Genomic DNA, 16,929 nt, shown 5'->3' on the forward strand with positions numbered 1-16,929 from the left:
GAGCCTCTCACCAACACCAGAGGGTAGGCTGCGCCCAGATCAGAGGCATGAAAGGCTGGCTGAGCAGGAAATGAATGGCCCCAATCAGGAATGCTTGTTGATTAACAATAACCCAGCGGGTCTGTTTCGTAAGAGCTGTGTTTACAACATCCCAGAGCACTGCGGCTTTCAGAGAATGGACAAAATGACAAACCAGACTGTGTCCAACAAAGAAATTCAAAGTAATGTGTCCTGTGAGTTAGCCCGCAAGTGGCCTCTACTGAGAACACTACTGCTCATCTGCATCCCAGAGGTGTAGAGGGCTTTTGTTGTTACTTTGGTTGTTGAGAATTCGGCGCTGCAGTAGTTCCACAACAAGGGACTCTATTAGACCAACTGGCTGTTCTGCAGCCGAAACCCCTAAAAGCTAGATGCTGCATAGGGGCAAACCTCACCTGTCTTGTTCCACAGCAGATGTGCGAAGGTGGCCACTGTGGACATGCAGATAAGAGGAGGTCTTGGGGTTTCAGGTCTGCTAAAGAAGGGACCTGAGCACTAAACCCCTCTGAGAAAGTCCTGAACTCCAGATAACATTGGAAATGCTACACCTGGTTTTCTGTCCTTGGTTTTTAAAGATCAGTCCCCCACCCCCTACTTCCAAGGCTTCCTAAAAGAAGTGATTTAAAAAATAAACAAAAACAAAAAAGCTGTGTACAACAGGAGGCTTCCCCGGGCAGGCTCTCATCTATTTAGGCAAACAGAACATCCAATAACTCCACCTTCTCTGTTAACATATAGAAGGCAGGGTATGGTGTGCAATTTTGAAATGTCACTCCAAGGGAGACTTAGCAGAAAATGAAAAGGTCTAGAGAAGTAACTTACTGCCACAACAACACACAACTCCAAAAGCTGGCAGTAAATTATAACCATAACCATGAGAGACAGCTCTTACCCACACTCATATCAGCTAGGGACTCTGTGCCAGGGGAGCAACTAGAATAAAAAGAGAGGCAAAGGGATTTCCAGGTCAGCTGAGAGGGCTGCCAGCAGGACGTTTCAGGGACCACAGGGATATTTAGCCCAACACTGCCCTGGCTGCTCAAGCTACATGGGGAGGGCACCTATGCTCTCCTTGGAAAACTGGACCTTTCTGCCACTTCAGCTAAGGGGACTGAGACCATGTGATCGCCAAATCCCCAAGCCACAGATAAGTAGCCTGGGTACGTACCTGACCCAAGGCTGGGCACCTACAGGCTGACCAGAGACTCATGACTTTTGTGTCCGGGTGTGAAAATGAGTCGAGCCAGAGGGTCTGCCTGGGAAGTCTGGTCCACAAGATGCTGAGCAACTTGGAGGTGGGCACTGGAGCTGATGGCCCTACAGGTGTGGGACAGGAGCGCCTACCACTGCAAGCCCAAGCCTCATAGAAACCAAAGGTATGAGGCAGCAGAAATAACGGCCACACTGGAGGATTAGGCAGGATGTGTGAGGGGAAGAGGGAAGGCACATTACGGAGAGGAGTGTATCTCCACCCCCGATGGCCCGGTTCCCAATTCCAGCCCCCATGATGCTCCTCTGTCCTTTCTCCCCCTATTCTTGGATATTTGTGAGATTGCTGATACAGCCCTGTAACTAAACCCCTAATTTATATGAGCTAATTGGAGAGAGATTCTGTTCTGTTTAATTAGAGACCAACCAAAGCCTGGTTATGTAAGAAATGTTCCCCGTCCTGCTTCAGAGCACAAAGCCCCCTTCGCTGCTCTGCATACCCCAGATGTTGACCTTACCCTCACTCCTGCACCAAGAGAAGAGAAGACCATATTTTGCTACATTTCATTTCCTCCAAGCCCAATAATTTACAAACATACCCTTGAAGGTGGGAAATCTCATCTTTCCAGATATGATAATCTAACTGAATGAATGGTAAGTCCATACAAAATACCAAAAGTGGTTTGTGTGAGGGTTTGGATGGTTTTTATTGAGGTGTCAAAAAATAAACATAATTCAGTTCTCCTAATGATCAAAAAGCTGAAAACCTGACTATTGGGTAGTTTATTTTGGTTATGAAGCAAGCCAATTAGCTTTGCTTTCTCTTAATACTGTCATTTACTCAGTTATTTAACTAATATGAAGATCATAAAAACGGATTTAGTCTTAAAAATGTCAAACTCATGTCACATGCAGCTAATGGCTTAGCTTGGGGAGAATTTATAACAATGGTGCTATAATCAACGGCAAAGATTGTGGCATTCTTTATACAGTAACGGTTGCTTAACCGCCAAAATCCTCCCCCCCCGCCCCCTCCGCCAGAGTGAGTTATGGAGTTTATTTCCATTTTCTATTATATTTTACATCTGCTTTTGATCTTTGTGCCTCTAGCCAATGGTGATTAGTCAAGAAGCCTATGGCGGATTTCTGAATTGCCCGTAATATTGGCTTACTAGCCACAGATGTGGGATTGGACAGTCAATGGTGACAGTTTCGGATTCTCTTTGCCTCATGGCTAAGAGCTACCCTGAAGCTGTACCTGAGCAGCACAGAGCTCAGACGTGTATTTGGACATTCATATTCAGCACAAAGGACAGCGACAAGGCTGCTGGCTGAAGGTGAGATGCTCACCATCTGTGTGTTGGCTCTTCTTAGGGTTGAAAGTTTACCTTTCCTTGTTTCTCCCAAGCTTAATTTGACCAAGAGAAAAATCAGTTGGGTGCAACAGAGGTTTTTAAAATCTACTGATCTAATTAAGTCCAGCCCCATCCCCTAGAGCAGGAACTGTGAATACTCTACCTAAGAAGGCTTCCTTAATTTCAGTCTTGTCTGTTCGCCGGATAATTTTCACCACACAAATAACAGCCAGGGGTGTGAGGAAAGAAATTGCCTGGAAAAAAATAACAAATAATCCCTTATGAGGACAGCAGTTTGCTATCAGAGAACTGACTGATAATTAGTTCAAGTTAGTTTCATTTAGACTCACTAGTTGAATGATCTTACTGAACTCCTGACCTCAAAGAAAGAAAGAGGATTTATATCTATACTTAGAGACTCTGAAGACTTAAAAAAAAAAAATTGGAGGTCTCAGTGTGGGTTATAATTGATTTGTAATTGCTGGAGGCTTTTTAAACAGAAAAGAATAACCTATAATCGTGATGACTCAGCTCTGCCAGCAACCCCCTCACATTCTCCCCTGCGGAAGGGTAAAAGAACACTTGGCCTCCCATCCCCAGCTCTCCGGTGACTGGGAGCACGTTGGACTTGCTTAGAGTCAATCGATCCATTCTCTTTGGTGTTCTTTTGCTGAATTTCATTTCCTCTGCTAAGCAGAGTTTAATCCTTTTGCTTGCCACCTCTCTTCTTTCCCTCCCTCCCCTCCCCTTCCCTGGCCCAAAGCACACAAAAGTGCAGTAAGTGTTTAACGAATCAAGCTGGTGGGATTCAGATGCAAGCAACACTCATTATAGAACTCTCTATGAGGCAGGACCTATGTTTGGGTAGCAGCAGGTCCTGGCGTCTCTGAAATCCTCCTGATGACTCGGTGACTATCTTTGCCAGGCTTGGGGACTAAGTGATCTGCCCAATGACATAAAGCTGGTGAGTAGCAAGGCCAGGCTTTAGAGACCAGGTTTTCTGCCTGCCATATCTAGCATTTATTCAGCATTCTACAATTAGTAAGTTGTTTCTGACATTCCAGCAACCAAGAAAAAAGTATTTCAGTTACTTCCTTATGATTATAACATCTCAGGATTACAATATCGGAAGGGACTAAATATCTTGCAGACACACAACTGGCCTAATAGACAGTGGTGGGAAGGGTGGGGTATGGTAACTATTGCTCACACTTTAGGAAACCTCCACCTGTACTCTAACACAACGCCATTTTGTGGAAAGGGGCTTTCTAATCGGGCTAAGGCATCGCTGGAAGACACTTTTCTGTTATAAAAACAGAAACCACCAAAATGAACACAGTCTTTCAAAATGACTGGAGATGTTCTACATTCTTGCTACAACCAGGCTGCCAGAGCTGAGCACATCTTGGGGTCTTCTCTTTGGGAACTGTCCTTAGAGGCAGTTCATGAGACATGAGAAAACCCCTCTCCTTACTGGCCAGTCTCTTTCCCACCACAATGGTAGTCACCAGCTTGGTGAGCCTCCTTATCAGCTGTGGCCCTGAATCAATCAGCTGTTTAAACACCCAATGAGGGACGCCTGGATGGCTCAGTCGGTTAAGCGGCTGCCTTCGGCTCAGGTCATGGTCCCAGAGTCCTGGGATCAAGCCCCACATCGGGCTCCTTGCTCAGCGGGGAGCCTGCTTCTCCCTCTGCTTGTGCTCTCTCTCTCTCTCTCAAATAAATAAAATCTTTAAAAAAATAAATAAACACCAAATGAGCAAGTCCTACCACCATGGAGGGCATTCGCAAGAATACAACAAGTCTAAGGGCAGCTGTATGAGAGGAGATTCAGAACTGGAGCAGAGGGTTTCCCCACAGGCGACTGCAAAAGGCAAGACTCACTTGTGGAGTAAATAGTTACAGCAAATCTGTGGAAGTTCCCATGAGTGCCTGGGTGGCTCTCACCCTGGAATAACAGTCGGGCTTGTTACAATGCTGAGTCCCTCAAGTATACTCACAGGACGTGTCTTAGAATCTACATTTTGTAAACAAGTGTCTCAAATGATACTGATGCTGGTGACTGAGAAACACGCGGTCAGAGTTTTGACTCCCACATTCAGTGTTGAAAGAGGAATGACTGAAGCCCTTGCTTGCTGACATCCAAAGTTATGGTTAAGGTCATAAAAGCCCCCAGCTCCTCGTTTCCTCTCATTTCAGGCATGCAGAACAGGCCACACACTCCCCAACAGGAGAAATCAGCTCACTGAGCGGTGAACAGCACCACAATAACCCCACTGACAGTCAAAGCTGAGAACAATGCAAAACTGAAGAAAACATTACAAGACAATCCCAGATGACGTACTCTAAGGTTAGATTGAATAAAACCCCAGAAAAGATATGATTTTCCCTACCTCAGAGACTGCCTACAGGAGATCCTGAGCAGGAGTGTACCAACCAAGAGGAGACAGAGATACCAGGGGACACTGACATCTCCAGGCCCATGAGGAGGGGCTGGAGAAAGCACTAGGGCTACCCAGAGGCTCCAGGCTCACGGCTTGATAGCCAAGGGGGTCTCCCTGAGCACTGCTCCCTGCCCCAGCTCCCCTGCTTCTAACAGATCCTCACTCTGACAGCCCAACCAGCATGCACTGCATTTCACCCATTCTAGGTTTTTCCTAGGTAGATGCACGTTGGTCTCTTTTCTAGAACCACTGACAAACTGCTTCCTGGGCCAATGCCAGGCACCCAGGAGGGCCAGGGCTCCCCAGTTCATGAGCTTTACATGAGGGAATGCATCAGATGAAGCACCCACTCAGAAGGCCACAGAAATGTCTGCACATGACTGTGTGGCCATCTTTCTCTCCTCCCCGCCTCCTAGCGACATTTGGGCTCCAATCCCCTTTCTTCTTCCTGAAAACATATCTGCCATATCCTTGGACAGCACAGTCTTCAAATCAGCAGAGAGACATATTTACATTGATCACGTGCTCCCCTTTTTACAAATATTTTCCAACTAAGAAGATGGGAGTTAAGACATTAGCCCCAGAAGCCAACACATTAGGAAAACAACTTCCTTCTGGGCAAAAGCACCTCGGAACTGAGTAAAAGAGAAATGAATCCCCCTTTCACCTGGCAAACCAGACTGAACCACGCCTGGTGTACACCCCTCCCACAATTCCCACGCAAGCCTTTAGAGGCAGCTCTTCTGCCTCCCGAGACCACGGGGGTCAAGATGGACACAGAGACATGAGAGGTCGGGTTGGGGGGGAGTGATTACTTCTACTTCCAAACAGATGTGGATCTGGAGGACAAAAAGGGGCAGGAGAATGTCCCCGGGACTGTTTTCCCTCAGGTTCATTTTTCCATGGCTTAAAAATTTTTTTGAAAATCCTGGGAACAAGCCCATTAGTGCTTATTAAATGGGACCTGAGACCAGAACAATGAGTTCCAGCCCATCACTGTTGTGGGATGCAGGGGACAGACTGAACTCTCTTCAGGTTTGAGCTTTACCCACTAGTTATGAGAACAGGGCTGCTCAGTATGCATACACAAATTAGATAAGCAGGGTTAACATGTTCTGAAAACTTAGCAAGGGCCATGGTCTGTTCTAGGCACTTGAGGTAAATTAACACACTTAGACACCCTTACTCTATGGATGAGAAACTAAGGCACAGAGAGGTTAAACAACCTGCTGAAAGTCACCCAGCTAGTAAGTGGTAAAGTGAAGATCTGTACCCAGACTGTTTAAATCAAGCTCTATGCTTTTAATCATGGTGTTAGAGCAGTTCTCACCTTAGAAGTAAGAAGCATTAATAAAACATGGTAAAGGCCTCTCCTCTGGAGATGAAGGAGGAAGTAAAGGGGCTCATACCCAGGAGCATGAATAAGTCACAGAAATGTCAGTGGCAGCTGTCATGGATTAAGCACCTACTATGTGTGAAGGGCGTTCCTCACATTTGTCCAATCTTCTAACTACTCTGTTGGGGGAAACATTATCCTCCTTGCATAACTCACAAAACTAGAACTCAGGGCGATAAGTGAATTCCCAAAGGCATGCACCTGGTGGGCCCAGGACGCCCCCCCACCACAACCTGGGCTGCCATGCTGCCTGGGCTGGAGTCTTGAATCACAGGGATCACCGAAGCCCAAATGCCTCATTTTCCAGATGGAGAAACTGAGGCTGAGGTCATTCTTGCATTAAAGAACATTTTGTAAGCTACTGATTAATTGTATTCCACACAATCCAAATATCAAGATAATATATAAATCATCAGGCAGGATCTGGTACATGGCTGGTTTTGCACAATGCTATGCTCCGTGCTCTGCAGAAGGGAAATGCAGGGAACAGACTCAGATTAAGGGAAACCGGGTTTAAGCTCCAGTTCTGACACTTATCAGCTCTGTGACCATGAGCAAGTCACTCCATCTCTTCCCCTTTGAGTCTCAGCTTCATCATCCATAAGATGGGGTATAATAACATCCATAACAAATATCGTTGCTAAGATTCGAGTTCACCAGCAGCTACTGAATGTCTCTTATGCTCCAAACACTAAGCAAAGCACTGTAAGTCTATCACCTCATTTGATGCTCTCAGCACCGTAGGAGGGAGAGGGAAATGTTATCAAAGCCCCTTTTTATAGATAAGGAGACTAAGGCAGTGAGAGAGGTGACTCTGCCAAGCCACATTGCTAGAAAGTTGATCTCAGCCAGTCCGCTCTGGAACCTGCCCACCCAGAGAGTCCAACAGAGTTAGCATCCAGTGAATGCTGGCTGTTGGCTACAATGTCATTATTTCCCAGGAAAAACTGAACAAATGACCCACCCAGTAAAGAAGAACCAGGATCCTGAGACCAGACATTGGAAATAAAGTGTTTTAAGTTCCAGCCCACTATGCCCTTAGGTCTGAGCAGTCAGGGAGGAGGTCAGGGACAGGGAAAAGCCTCATTTGCCTGGGCTCCCTGCCATTCCCTACATGACTGACATCTCCACCAAGGACCTGCCTTGTGCATTGGCCAATGAAATCAACATGGGAAGTGCTGTCAGTCCCCAGCCGCTGCTGCACCCGGAAGGTGGGTCACCCAGGGTGCTGATGCAAGGCAGAGTGCTGCCAGGATGGTTCTGGAAAACGACAAAGTCGGACTAGGGTGTCTGAAGTGGGAGGGGCATAAGTATACCAGGAACTTTTAACAAGCAAAGGGGTCCAAGCCAGAGCGCCCTGATGTTAGGATGTTAGCTAGGGAAGAACTTGTCACTGGAGCTCATTCATATCAGACAAACAATGGGCGCAAAGTGCCTTCATTTCTGGCATTTGACAGAAAGGTATGCTGAAAAGTGCTTATAGAGACAACTCGGGATGAGCAGTGCAGACAGCTGAAAAGGCCCTGCTGTGGGTAAACAATGACAGCCCATTGCAGAGAAAAGAGCTGTCTAAGACTTTACCAAAAAGTCTAAAAATTAAACTGTCTATCACGAGGCCAGCTTTGTCTCTTTTCCTTCCCTCCTCCCCACAAAATTGACTTTCTGTCTTCCTTAGAAGCATCCTCTACTAAAATAGGAAAACTTACTATTGAATCAACACAATATCAATAATATTCTACAGAAGTAAATCTTCTGGACTTGTTGTGGCCAGGACAAAGGACGGGTCTTGGGTAAGATTTGTTTTTTTTAAGCCAAGCAGAGCAATTGGGGAACACCGATCATTCCTTCAACTCATTACCTGAGTTCACCTGTTCAAGAGCTTGTCTGTGACCATCCAGTTCATGTTCATATCTGTGTCCCCCATGAGACAGGAAACCGTACCTTGTTCAGCTGTGCACTCCATCACCCAGCACCATGCTTGGTTCAGGCAGGTTCTTTGTAACTGTTATTAGTTAGTAATAACTAACTAACCTAGAGCTGTCCGCAGTCAGCTTCTATCCCTGCCTTCCTCTGCCCCCTTCAGACACAGATACTCTCAACACACTCCTGTTCACTGGGCCCATGGCCCCTGCTCTCCTATGTCTGTGCGTTGACACACCAGCTCTTCCGTGTGTGATCCGCTACTCACCCCCTCTCCACATTCCCTGAGTCCCCACCGAGACATCACAGTCAGATGGGTCTGTGAGGGTCCACCCTCTTGGCAGCTGGCATTCAGTTCCAGGTGCAGGATCTGGTGGTTGTATAACCTCGGACAAGTTGCTAAATCTCACTGCAGTTTCATTTTCTCCATTGAAATTATGGGATTACAAAAGTGCTGACCTCAACAGATGGTGAGAAGGATTATCTGAGATGCCACTGTGAAGTGGCGAGCACAATTCCTGTATTCAAGAGATGTTGGTTGTTGTTGTCACTGCCATGATGATGATGATGATGATGAGAGTGGTGATGGTGATGATGGTGGTGGTGATGATGGCGGTGATGGTGATGATGATGGTGGTGATGGTGAGGATGATGATGGTGGTGGTGATGATGGTGATGATGGTGATGATGGTGATGATAATGATGATGGTGGTGATGGTGATGATGATGGTGAGGATGATGATGATGGTGAGGATGTTGGTGGTGATGGAGATGATAATGATGATGGTGATGATAATGACGATGGCGGTGATAGTGATGAATGTGGTGGCGATGATAGGGGTGATGGTGACGGTGATGGTGATGATGATGGTGATGATGAATCTCCCTACAAGTTTACCCGAGCCTCTAGCCCTTCCTAGATGCTGTTTCTCTTTAGAGTACCATCTCCCCGAGGAGTCTATAGGACCCCTAAGGATATCCACCCCCCCAGGCCTGATTTGACTTCCCATCACCTGAAGCTCCTATGGCTTTCCTTACCCACAGCAGGCTCCTGGAAATGTTCTCTGAATATGGCTAAAATTAACAAGTCAGGAAACGACAGATGTTGGCGGGGATGCGGAGAAAGGGGAACCCTCCTACACTGTTGGTGGGAATGCAAGCTGGTGCAACCACTCTGGAAAAGAGTATGGAGGTTCCTCAAAAAGTTGAAAATAGAGATACCATACGATCCAGCAATTGCACTACTGGGTATTTACCCCAAAGATACAAACGTAGGGATCTGAAGGGGTATTTGCACCCCAATGTTTATAGCAGCAATGTCCACAATAGCCAAACTGTGGAAAGAGCCAAGATGTCCATCGACAGATGAATGGATAAGAAGATGTGGTATATATACACAATGGAATATTATGCAGCCATCAAAAGGAATGAGATCTTGCCATTTGCAAAGACGTGGATGGAACTGGAGGGCAGGTGTTATGCTGAGCGAAATAAGTCAATCAGAGAAAGACATGTATCATATGACTTCATTGATATGAGGAATTCTTAATCTCAGGAAACAAACTGAGGGTTGCTGGAGTAGGGGTGGGGTGGGAGGGATGGGGTGGCTGGGTGATAGACATTGGGGAGGGTATGTGCTATGGTGAGCGCTGTGAATTGTGCAAGACTGTTCAATCACAGATCTGTACCTCTTAAACAAATAATGCAATATATGTTAAGAAAAAAAAAGAAGAAGAAGATAGCAGGAGGGGAAGAATGAAGGGGGGTAAATCGGAGGGGGAGACGAACCATGAGAGACGATGCACTCTGAAAAACAAACTGAGGGTTCTAGAGGGGAGGGGGGTGGGGGGATGGGTTAGCCTGGTGATGGGTATTAAAGAGGGCGCGTTCTGCGCGGAGCACTGGGTGTTATGCACAAACAATGAATCATGGAACACTACATCAAAAACTAATGATGTAATTAATGCATGGTGATTAACATAACAATAAAAAATTAAAAAAAAAAGAAATGTTCTCTGAATGTACAAAGACACAACTACTAAGACAGCAACAAAGAGTATACTAAAAAGCAAAAACCAACACAGTCTTCCTACACCAAAAAGTAGATTTTCAAAAATGCTATGATAGGGCGCCTGGGTGGCTCAGTTGGTTAAGCAACTGCCTTCGGCTCAGGTCATGATCCTGGAGTCCCGGGATCGAGTCCCACATCGGGCTCCCTGCTCAGCAGGGAGTCTGCTTCTCCCTCTGACCCTCTTCCCTCTCGTGCTCTCTATCTCTCATTCTCTCTCTCAAATAAATAAATAAAATCTTTAAAAAAAAATGCTATGATAAACCCCACACACTCATGAAGGAACCATGACATCTTTTGAATAAGGGAGCAGCCTTCCATAAAGGCAGCTAATGGTCTGCGAACATCCAGGAGATGCTAATCCAAGACTCAGTATATGTGAAAAGACTTCTCAGCCTGTCTCTCTGCTCAACAGGAACCCAGAGTCATCAAGGGAAACAAACTTTCAGAATCAAATAACCCAACTACATTCAACTTCCAGGTTGACAGACATAGTCATCTTCACTGAAAGTGCCAAAGGCAGAACAAATGAGGGGGGCTTCATAGTGATGTGATCACCATTCACTCTGTTTAACGCAATCCCCTACCATTCTGATCTGAACAAGTGGCTACTCTATAATGCACGCGTGCAGGGGTGCCTGGGTGGCTCAGTTGGTTAAACGGCTGCCTTCGGCTCAGGTCATGATCCCAGGGTCCTGGGATAGAGCCCCGCATCGGGCTCCTTGCTCAGCGGAGAGCCTGCTTCTCCCTCTCCCTCTGCCTGCCTCTCTGCCTACTTGTGCTATCTGTCAAATAAATAAAATCTTTAAAAAATAAATAAATAAATAAAATAAAATGCACACGTGCACACCCATACACACACACACACACACACACACACACACACACACACCCCTCCAGAGGCCTAATTTCCCAGTCAAAATACATCTGGGTTATTACCAGCTGCCTTTCAATAATGTTGTGAAAGTTGAAAAGGTTGCCCTCGGATTAAAACATTCCAACCAAAAGTAAAAGAGACCCTAGGATTTGGTTTATGTATTAAGTAGCAAAACTTGAGCTTTCTAAGGAAACCAACATAGTTTAAAAAAAATAAAAACATGTTTTATTACAGTCTTCCATAAACATCTGAAGGTTTTAAAGGATCAAAGCAAACAAATGATATTTTACATTAAACTCTTACTAAAATCCAGGAGGAAAAAAATCTAATTAATGTGGTGACAAAGTATTTTTCCTCTTTGTGTTACATGTATTATAAATGTATCTATACTGCATTCCTTGTGTTATTATGGAACTGCATGAAATCTTGTGACCAAATGAATGAAATGCATCAACTACTATTAACAAAACAAAAGGTTGAGCTTCTCTCATTAGGGGACTCACGGGTAGGAATCAGGATTTGAGGCTGAATACACTTCTATTCTCTGAGAATCACAGCACTGAATAACTCCTTTACTGCCTCGCATCCACCCCTGCCAACATGCAAATGCACCCCCTCCTATTTGTGTCTGCAGCCAGAATATTTGTGGCATTGGTATCTAGACTTCAAAACAATCCATTGTTCATAAATCTAGGACACAGCCACAAATTTCTCACAATATCCCACATGAACCTTAATCTCCAAATTGTGTTTTATAGCACATAAAATGTGAAACCTGTGAGGAAGGGGGATAAGTGGTAAGAGCTTCCCCCTTTCAAAACCATGGAGTAAACTAGTTAGACATATGCTAGTTCCTTTATTTCTAGGATTTATAGAAGATCTGAGTTACAGCAGAAATGGAAAAAGTCTCATTTTCATACTCAAGTGTTAGGTAATGCCTGAACTCTTCAATTCCCCTGAAATTTACAAAAATCAGTTTAGTTTCCAGTGGAAAAGCAATTATTAAAGAGCAATTAAGGGCACCTGGGTGGCTCAGTTGGTTAAGCGGCTGCTTTCAGCTCAGGTCATGATTCCAGAGTCCTGGGATCGAGTCCCACATCGGGCTCCCTGCTCAGCGGGGAGCCTGCTTCTCCCTCTCCCTCTACCTGCCTCTCTGCCTACTTGTGCTCTCTCTATCTCTGTCAAATAAATAAATAAAATCTTTTAAAAAAAGCAATTAAAATAATATTTCAAAGCTCATGTAATGTGCTGGGCATTTCGGGATGTTTGCAGACACAAAGATCTTTCCAACCATCACTAATTAACAAGATTTCCTTCATAAAATCAGAGGGATTTCTTTCAAAACACAAAAATATTCCTCATGAGCTCGAAGAAATCTCTGACCCAATCACTTAAGTTCCCAGAAGCACAAGACTCAATGGCTGGTCAACAGGAATAAACTTCAAGCTGTAAGGCTGGCCAACCAAAAGTCACATCACTGTTCTGTAACATAGAGGAGCTTAAGTATTTCCTCTGCTACAGAAAGGCCTGATGGCAATTCCCCAGGAGGCGATCAGCATCCGCAAGGAGTCCTGGACACTGGGCTCCCACCCTACAGGGCAGCCTCATGGCTGAGACCAGGCTCAGAGCTGGCTGCTCGGATCTGAATCCTGGCTCTGCTGCTCACTAGCTGTGTGGATCTGGGCAAGTTCCCTCCTTTCTCTAGGATGCAATTCTGCACCTGCAAACAAGGACAAGACTGACAGCTTTCTCACTGGAATGCTGGGTGAGATCCAATGAGATAATCCTTCCTTCTCAAGCTCTCAGCAAAGGGCCCCGCACATCGGAAGTGAAATATAAAAGGCCTCGATTGCCATGGGGTCAGGGTGAAGAGGTAGAAGGAATGCCACTACAATCCACCAGCTATCTGGACGCTGGCCCATTTATTCGAGAGGCAGAAAGACACAGAACACTATCCAGGGATTGAGTCATACAAGGTGGTCTCATTCGTGATCACCTGACCAGCTAGAACCAGAAGAGCAGTTAACAGAGCTAGATCTATGGTGCCTGAGTTTGGCAAAATTGAGGTTTATCCTCGAAGGACATGGAGTAGGGAAATCAGTCTCTAGTCATATTTTACTGCAAATATTTGTAAACCACTTGGCCCAGCTCAGGTAAGGAGGTCCCTTTTCTTTCCAGATTAGCAGGCTATTACTAGCTCTCGCATGACCCAGCGGCGGCCGTCACAATCTGGAATTGAGTTCAGCATGATGGGCTGCTCACCTCCTCTTTCTTCCAGACTGCTCATGGTCTTCAGCAGGGGTTAGAAAAGCAGAAATGAAAACCCATTTGGTTCACACTTGGGAGACAGGTCAAATCAGCCCCAAAATCGTGGTACTTACAAACATGAGGCGGGTAGGTATGTTGTCTGATTGCACCAAAGGATTTTTATAGAGCCAGATCTCTTCTGGCTGGATGACTCTCTGGAATGGATCCAAAAACTCCGTAAAACTGAAACAAAACAAAGACAGACACGTGAGGGCTTGAGCGCTCATCTGTTGCCTGTAGTCCCGGAGAAGGCCACTCCCACACGCCCTCAGTGGAGAATCCAGCCTCTGGGGAAGGAGAAGGTAATAACAGGCTTCCCCGGGGGCGGGGGGAGGGGGATGGACTGAAAGAATTACTGAGATTCTGTAGAACCTTCTGTCAGCAGCAAAGCCCCATTCTGGGCATAAAAGAACAGCGGCGAAGCTGACCTACAAAGACCCTAGAAGTCAGGGCTCCAAAGTGAACTAGGAGCCAAAGGGCAGAATGGTGGGGTGGGGGCTCAGACTGGGGCAAGGCCAGCCAGCGGCACAGCTCTGGGAAGGAAATGGGCTCAACGTGGAGCAAAGGGGAATGAGCAGTTGATACCACCCGGGGAAAGAACCTTGGGCTCTTCCCTTCCCTCCCTTACCCCGACAGCGCGCTGACACTTCTCCACCAGTAGGGGGCAGAGTGAGCAAGAAAAGCCTCCCGGAGAAGAGGAAGGTTGGGCAGGAGGAACACTGAGAGAAAGGGAGGGAGGGAAGGAAAAGGGGAATGAGGAGAATTCTGGGGCTGCTGCCAAGAAATCAGACAGCATTAAGCATCCATGTCCTCCTCTCGTCACCCTCCCAAGCCCTTCCACACCCTGGGAGCCCACAACACCCAGGCGGATGGAAAGCAAACACCACCAAGAGTAAAACGGGATGCAGGGGGGGCAGGGGGGAACAGAGCCTGCAGGGATATGGTTTGCTTTGTCCAACTGACCCCCCAGCCCAGGTCTCCACCTGGCGAACTCAGTTCAGAATGGGGGTCCAACAGAGCCAGGCAGAGGCTGAATGTCTTTTCAAACCTAGTCTCGGAGGTCTTGTGGTGTCATCTGGTGACATGAGGGTCATTAGGTCAGCCCACATTCAAGACAGGAGTGGACCCCCTCTTGGCAGGGATATAGAGCAAGGTCCCATCAGAGAAAGGCTGCTTAAGATGACAGATGTGGCTTTAAAATAACAATATGCCAACCACCGGCTGTCATCATTGTATTGGGCCCACAGCCCCTCTCTCAGAGACCCCAGAACCTTGATCCCCATTCCTTCCCCACGCAGCCAGCCACACCGCTGAGCACGTCCCTCCTCACCTCGCTTGTCCGCCAGGTGTTACTCCCCTCATGGCTATTTTTTAAAGCCTTGTGCACCCAGCCTTTTGCACAATTCCACATCCCACCCCGAGAAGCTGCAGTCAGAATGCAACTATCAAGCAAATTATAGCCTCTGGGAGCGGCGGAGTCAAAGATAGATGTCCCTTCTCCAGCCACACTCCAGCCACCAGTGGCTGCCTCTGAGAATCCAGACAGTGAGGCACCTGCACAGAGGACTTGGGTCTCAGAAAGCAAAGGGGGGCAGAGGTGGGCATGCAGGGTGCAAGGAAAGGTCTGGAGACCATACAGGGTGGTTACCAAGAAAGGACATCCCAGGCCTGGAAACCCCCTCCCACAAGCTCTCTGTAGGTGGTCTGGAAGCCAGGAAATGGAAACCCAGCTTCCACGGAGAAGGTCAGGCATGGCCTCCTAATGACCTGTTCACTGGGGCTCACTACGCCCACACAAGCACTCCCCAAACATGAATGTGCCCAGGATCCACTTGGGGGGCTTGTGCCTACAGAAACAGCCAGTCCCAGGAAGGGCCAGAGAGTTGGCATCTCCAGCCAGGTGCCCCGCGGTGCCGACGCTGCTGACCTGTGGATCAAACCTTGATTTGCAAGGAGCCAGGGCATCAGCCTCACAGGGAGGAAGCTTATGAAAAACGCAGAATCTTGGGGCCTAGCCCAGATCTACTGAATCACATGACCCCCAGGGGATGAATGTGAGCACTATAGTCAGACATACACAGCTCTTGGGTGGGAAAGCTGGTGCTTCCCAGCTTCGGTCTTTTAAGAACCAAGTTGGCCAGTTTTGCTTTATCCCCCGCCCTCCTCCCGGACCGTGACTTTCCTCGAGCCTTTGTAAACTAAAAGCCTAGAAGAAACTTCACATCACTGCTTAATTATGAAATCAGCACTCCCTCCATAAACAGCGGGTAAATGTCAAAATAAATACAATGAAAACCAAAGACTGCTATTAAATTCTATTTTGGTGCTGCTGCCTTGGAACCTCGCCTGCCCTCTCCATGGAGGTCCTCCAGGGCTTCCCCCGCGAGGCAGGGAAGATGGAAGGACAAGTGAGAAGGGGCGAACGTGCCCTCCCCGTGCCTGTGGAGGTGGGGGCTCACACCACGTGTCATCTCAACTCACCCCGCAAAGCCCGTACAATCATCTCCGGCACTGCTGCAGTCATGGAAGCAGGTCAAATGTTTTGATGGGAAAAGGAAGGAGTTACTACTAAAGTAAACATACAATTTTCTTTTGTCAAAATTCTAACTTGACAAAAGTCAGGTACCTTGCTGTTGGATTTGGATCCAAGTTAGGCTTCTTTCATGTCTTGACTGTTTGAATTTGACAATTATCTTAATCTGCCTGTATATCAATTTCTTCTTGGCAAAGGAGGAACAGTGTTATTGTTTTCTCCTCAGTTTTCTGATGATGCAGTTTGAAGAACTAGGAAAACATACACTGTGAAAATTCAAAGATGTTATTCTAACTTTATGCTGGACATAAAATTCATGCGTAAATCCTCCTTAGGCTTGGTTCCTATCTCCTCTCTCTCTCTCTCTCCTGGTGGCCAGTACTGTTTTCACAGCCCAGCTGACTTTAAGCAGCCTACAATATCTGCTTATATAGGAAGGAATGCAGTAGGGGACAGACAGTGGACCATCATTTTTGCCTACTGTTTATTCACTCAACAAACACTTAATTGAGAGCCTTCGATGTGCCAGGTATTGCCCCATGAACCCTGGTGAGTAAAACACACATAGTCCCCACTTTTGCGGAGATTATAGTCAAGGGAGCCTAAGTGCCAACTGATTGGGGAATGGGATGTTGAATCTTCAGTTACAGGTATCAGAGTGCTGTCTACACAGATTGTCAGCCCACTGTGCTTTGAGGAGATGTCAGGTTAGGAGTGTTCCAGTTGTTGGACCCATGAGATGGCCTCCAACCTAGAGCCGCTTATGAGGACCCTGACCCCC

The 16,929-nt window shown here is 46.7% G+C and overlaps 1 protein-coding gene across 4 annotated transcripts in view; it reads right to left on the reverse strand.

Annotated features, from left to right (window-relative positions):
* PLPP4 (phospholipid phosphatase 4) overlaps positions 1-16,929 on the reverse strand; it is a 155,754-nt gene that overhangs the window by 62,785 nt on the left and 76,040 nt on the right. For 3 of the 4 annotated variants that reach the window (XM_073904536.1, XM_073904535.1, XM_073904537.1), the window contains 2 exons: positions 13,690-13,798; positions 2,767-2,857 (listed from right to left, as the gene is read on the reverse strand). In XM_073904536.1, coding sequence (XP_073760637.1) covers positions 2,767-2,857; positions 13,690-13,798 — 200 coding nt within the window. The remainder of the gene's footprint in view (positions 1-2,766; positions 2,858-13,689; positions 13,799-16,929) is intronic. The other variant, XM_073904534.1, reaches the window with a different exon arrangement.

The sequence above is a fragment of the Callorhinus ursinus genome, unplaced genomic scaffold (assembly GCF_003265705.2).
Source record: "Callorhinus ursinus isolate GAN/ISIS: 27379988/994484 unplaced genomic scaffold, GSC_fseal_2.0 scaffold20, whole genome shotgun sequence".
Classification (NCBI taxonomy): Eukaryota; Metazoa; Chordata; class Mammalia; order Carnivora; family Otariidae; genus Callorhinus; species Callorhinus ursinus.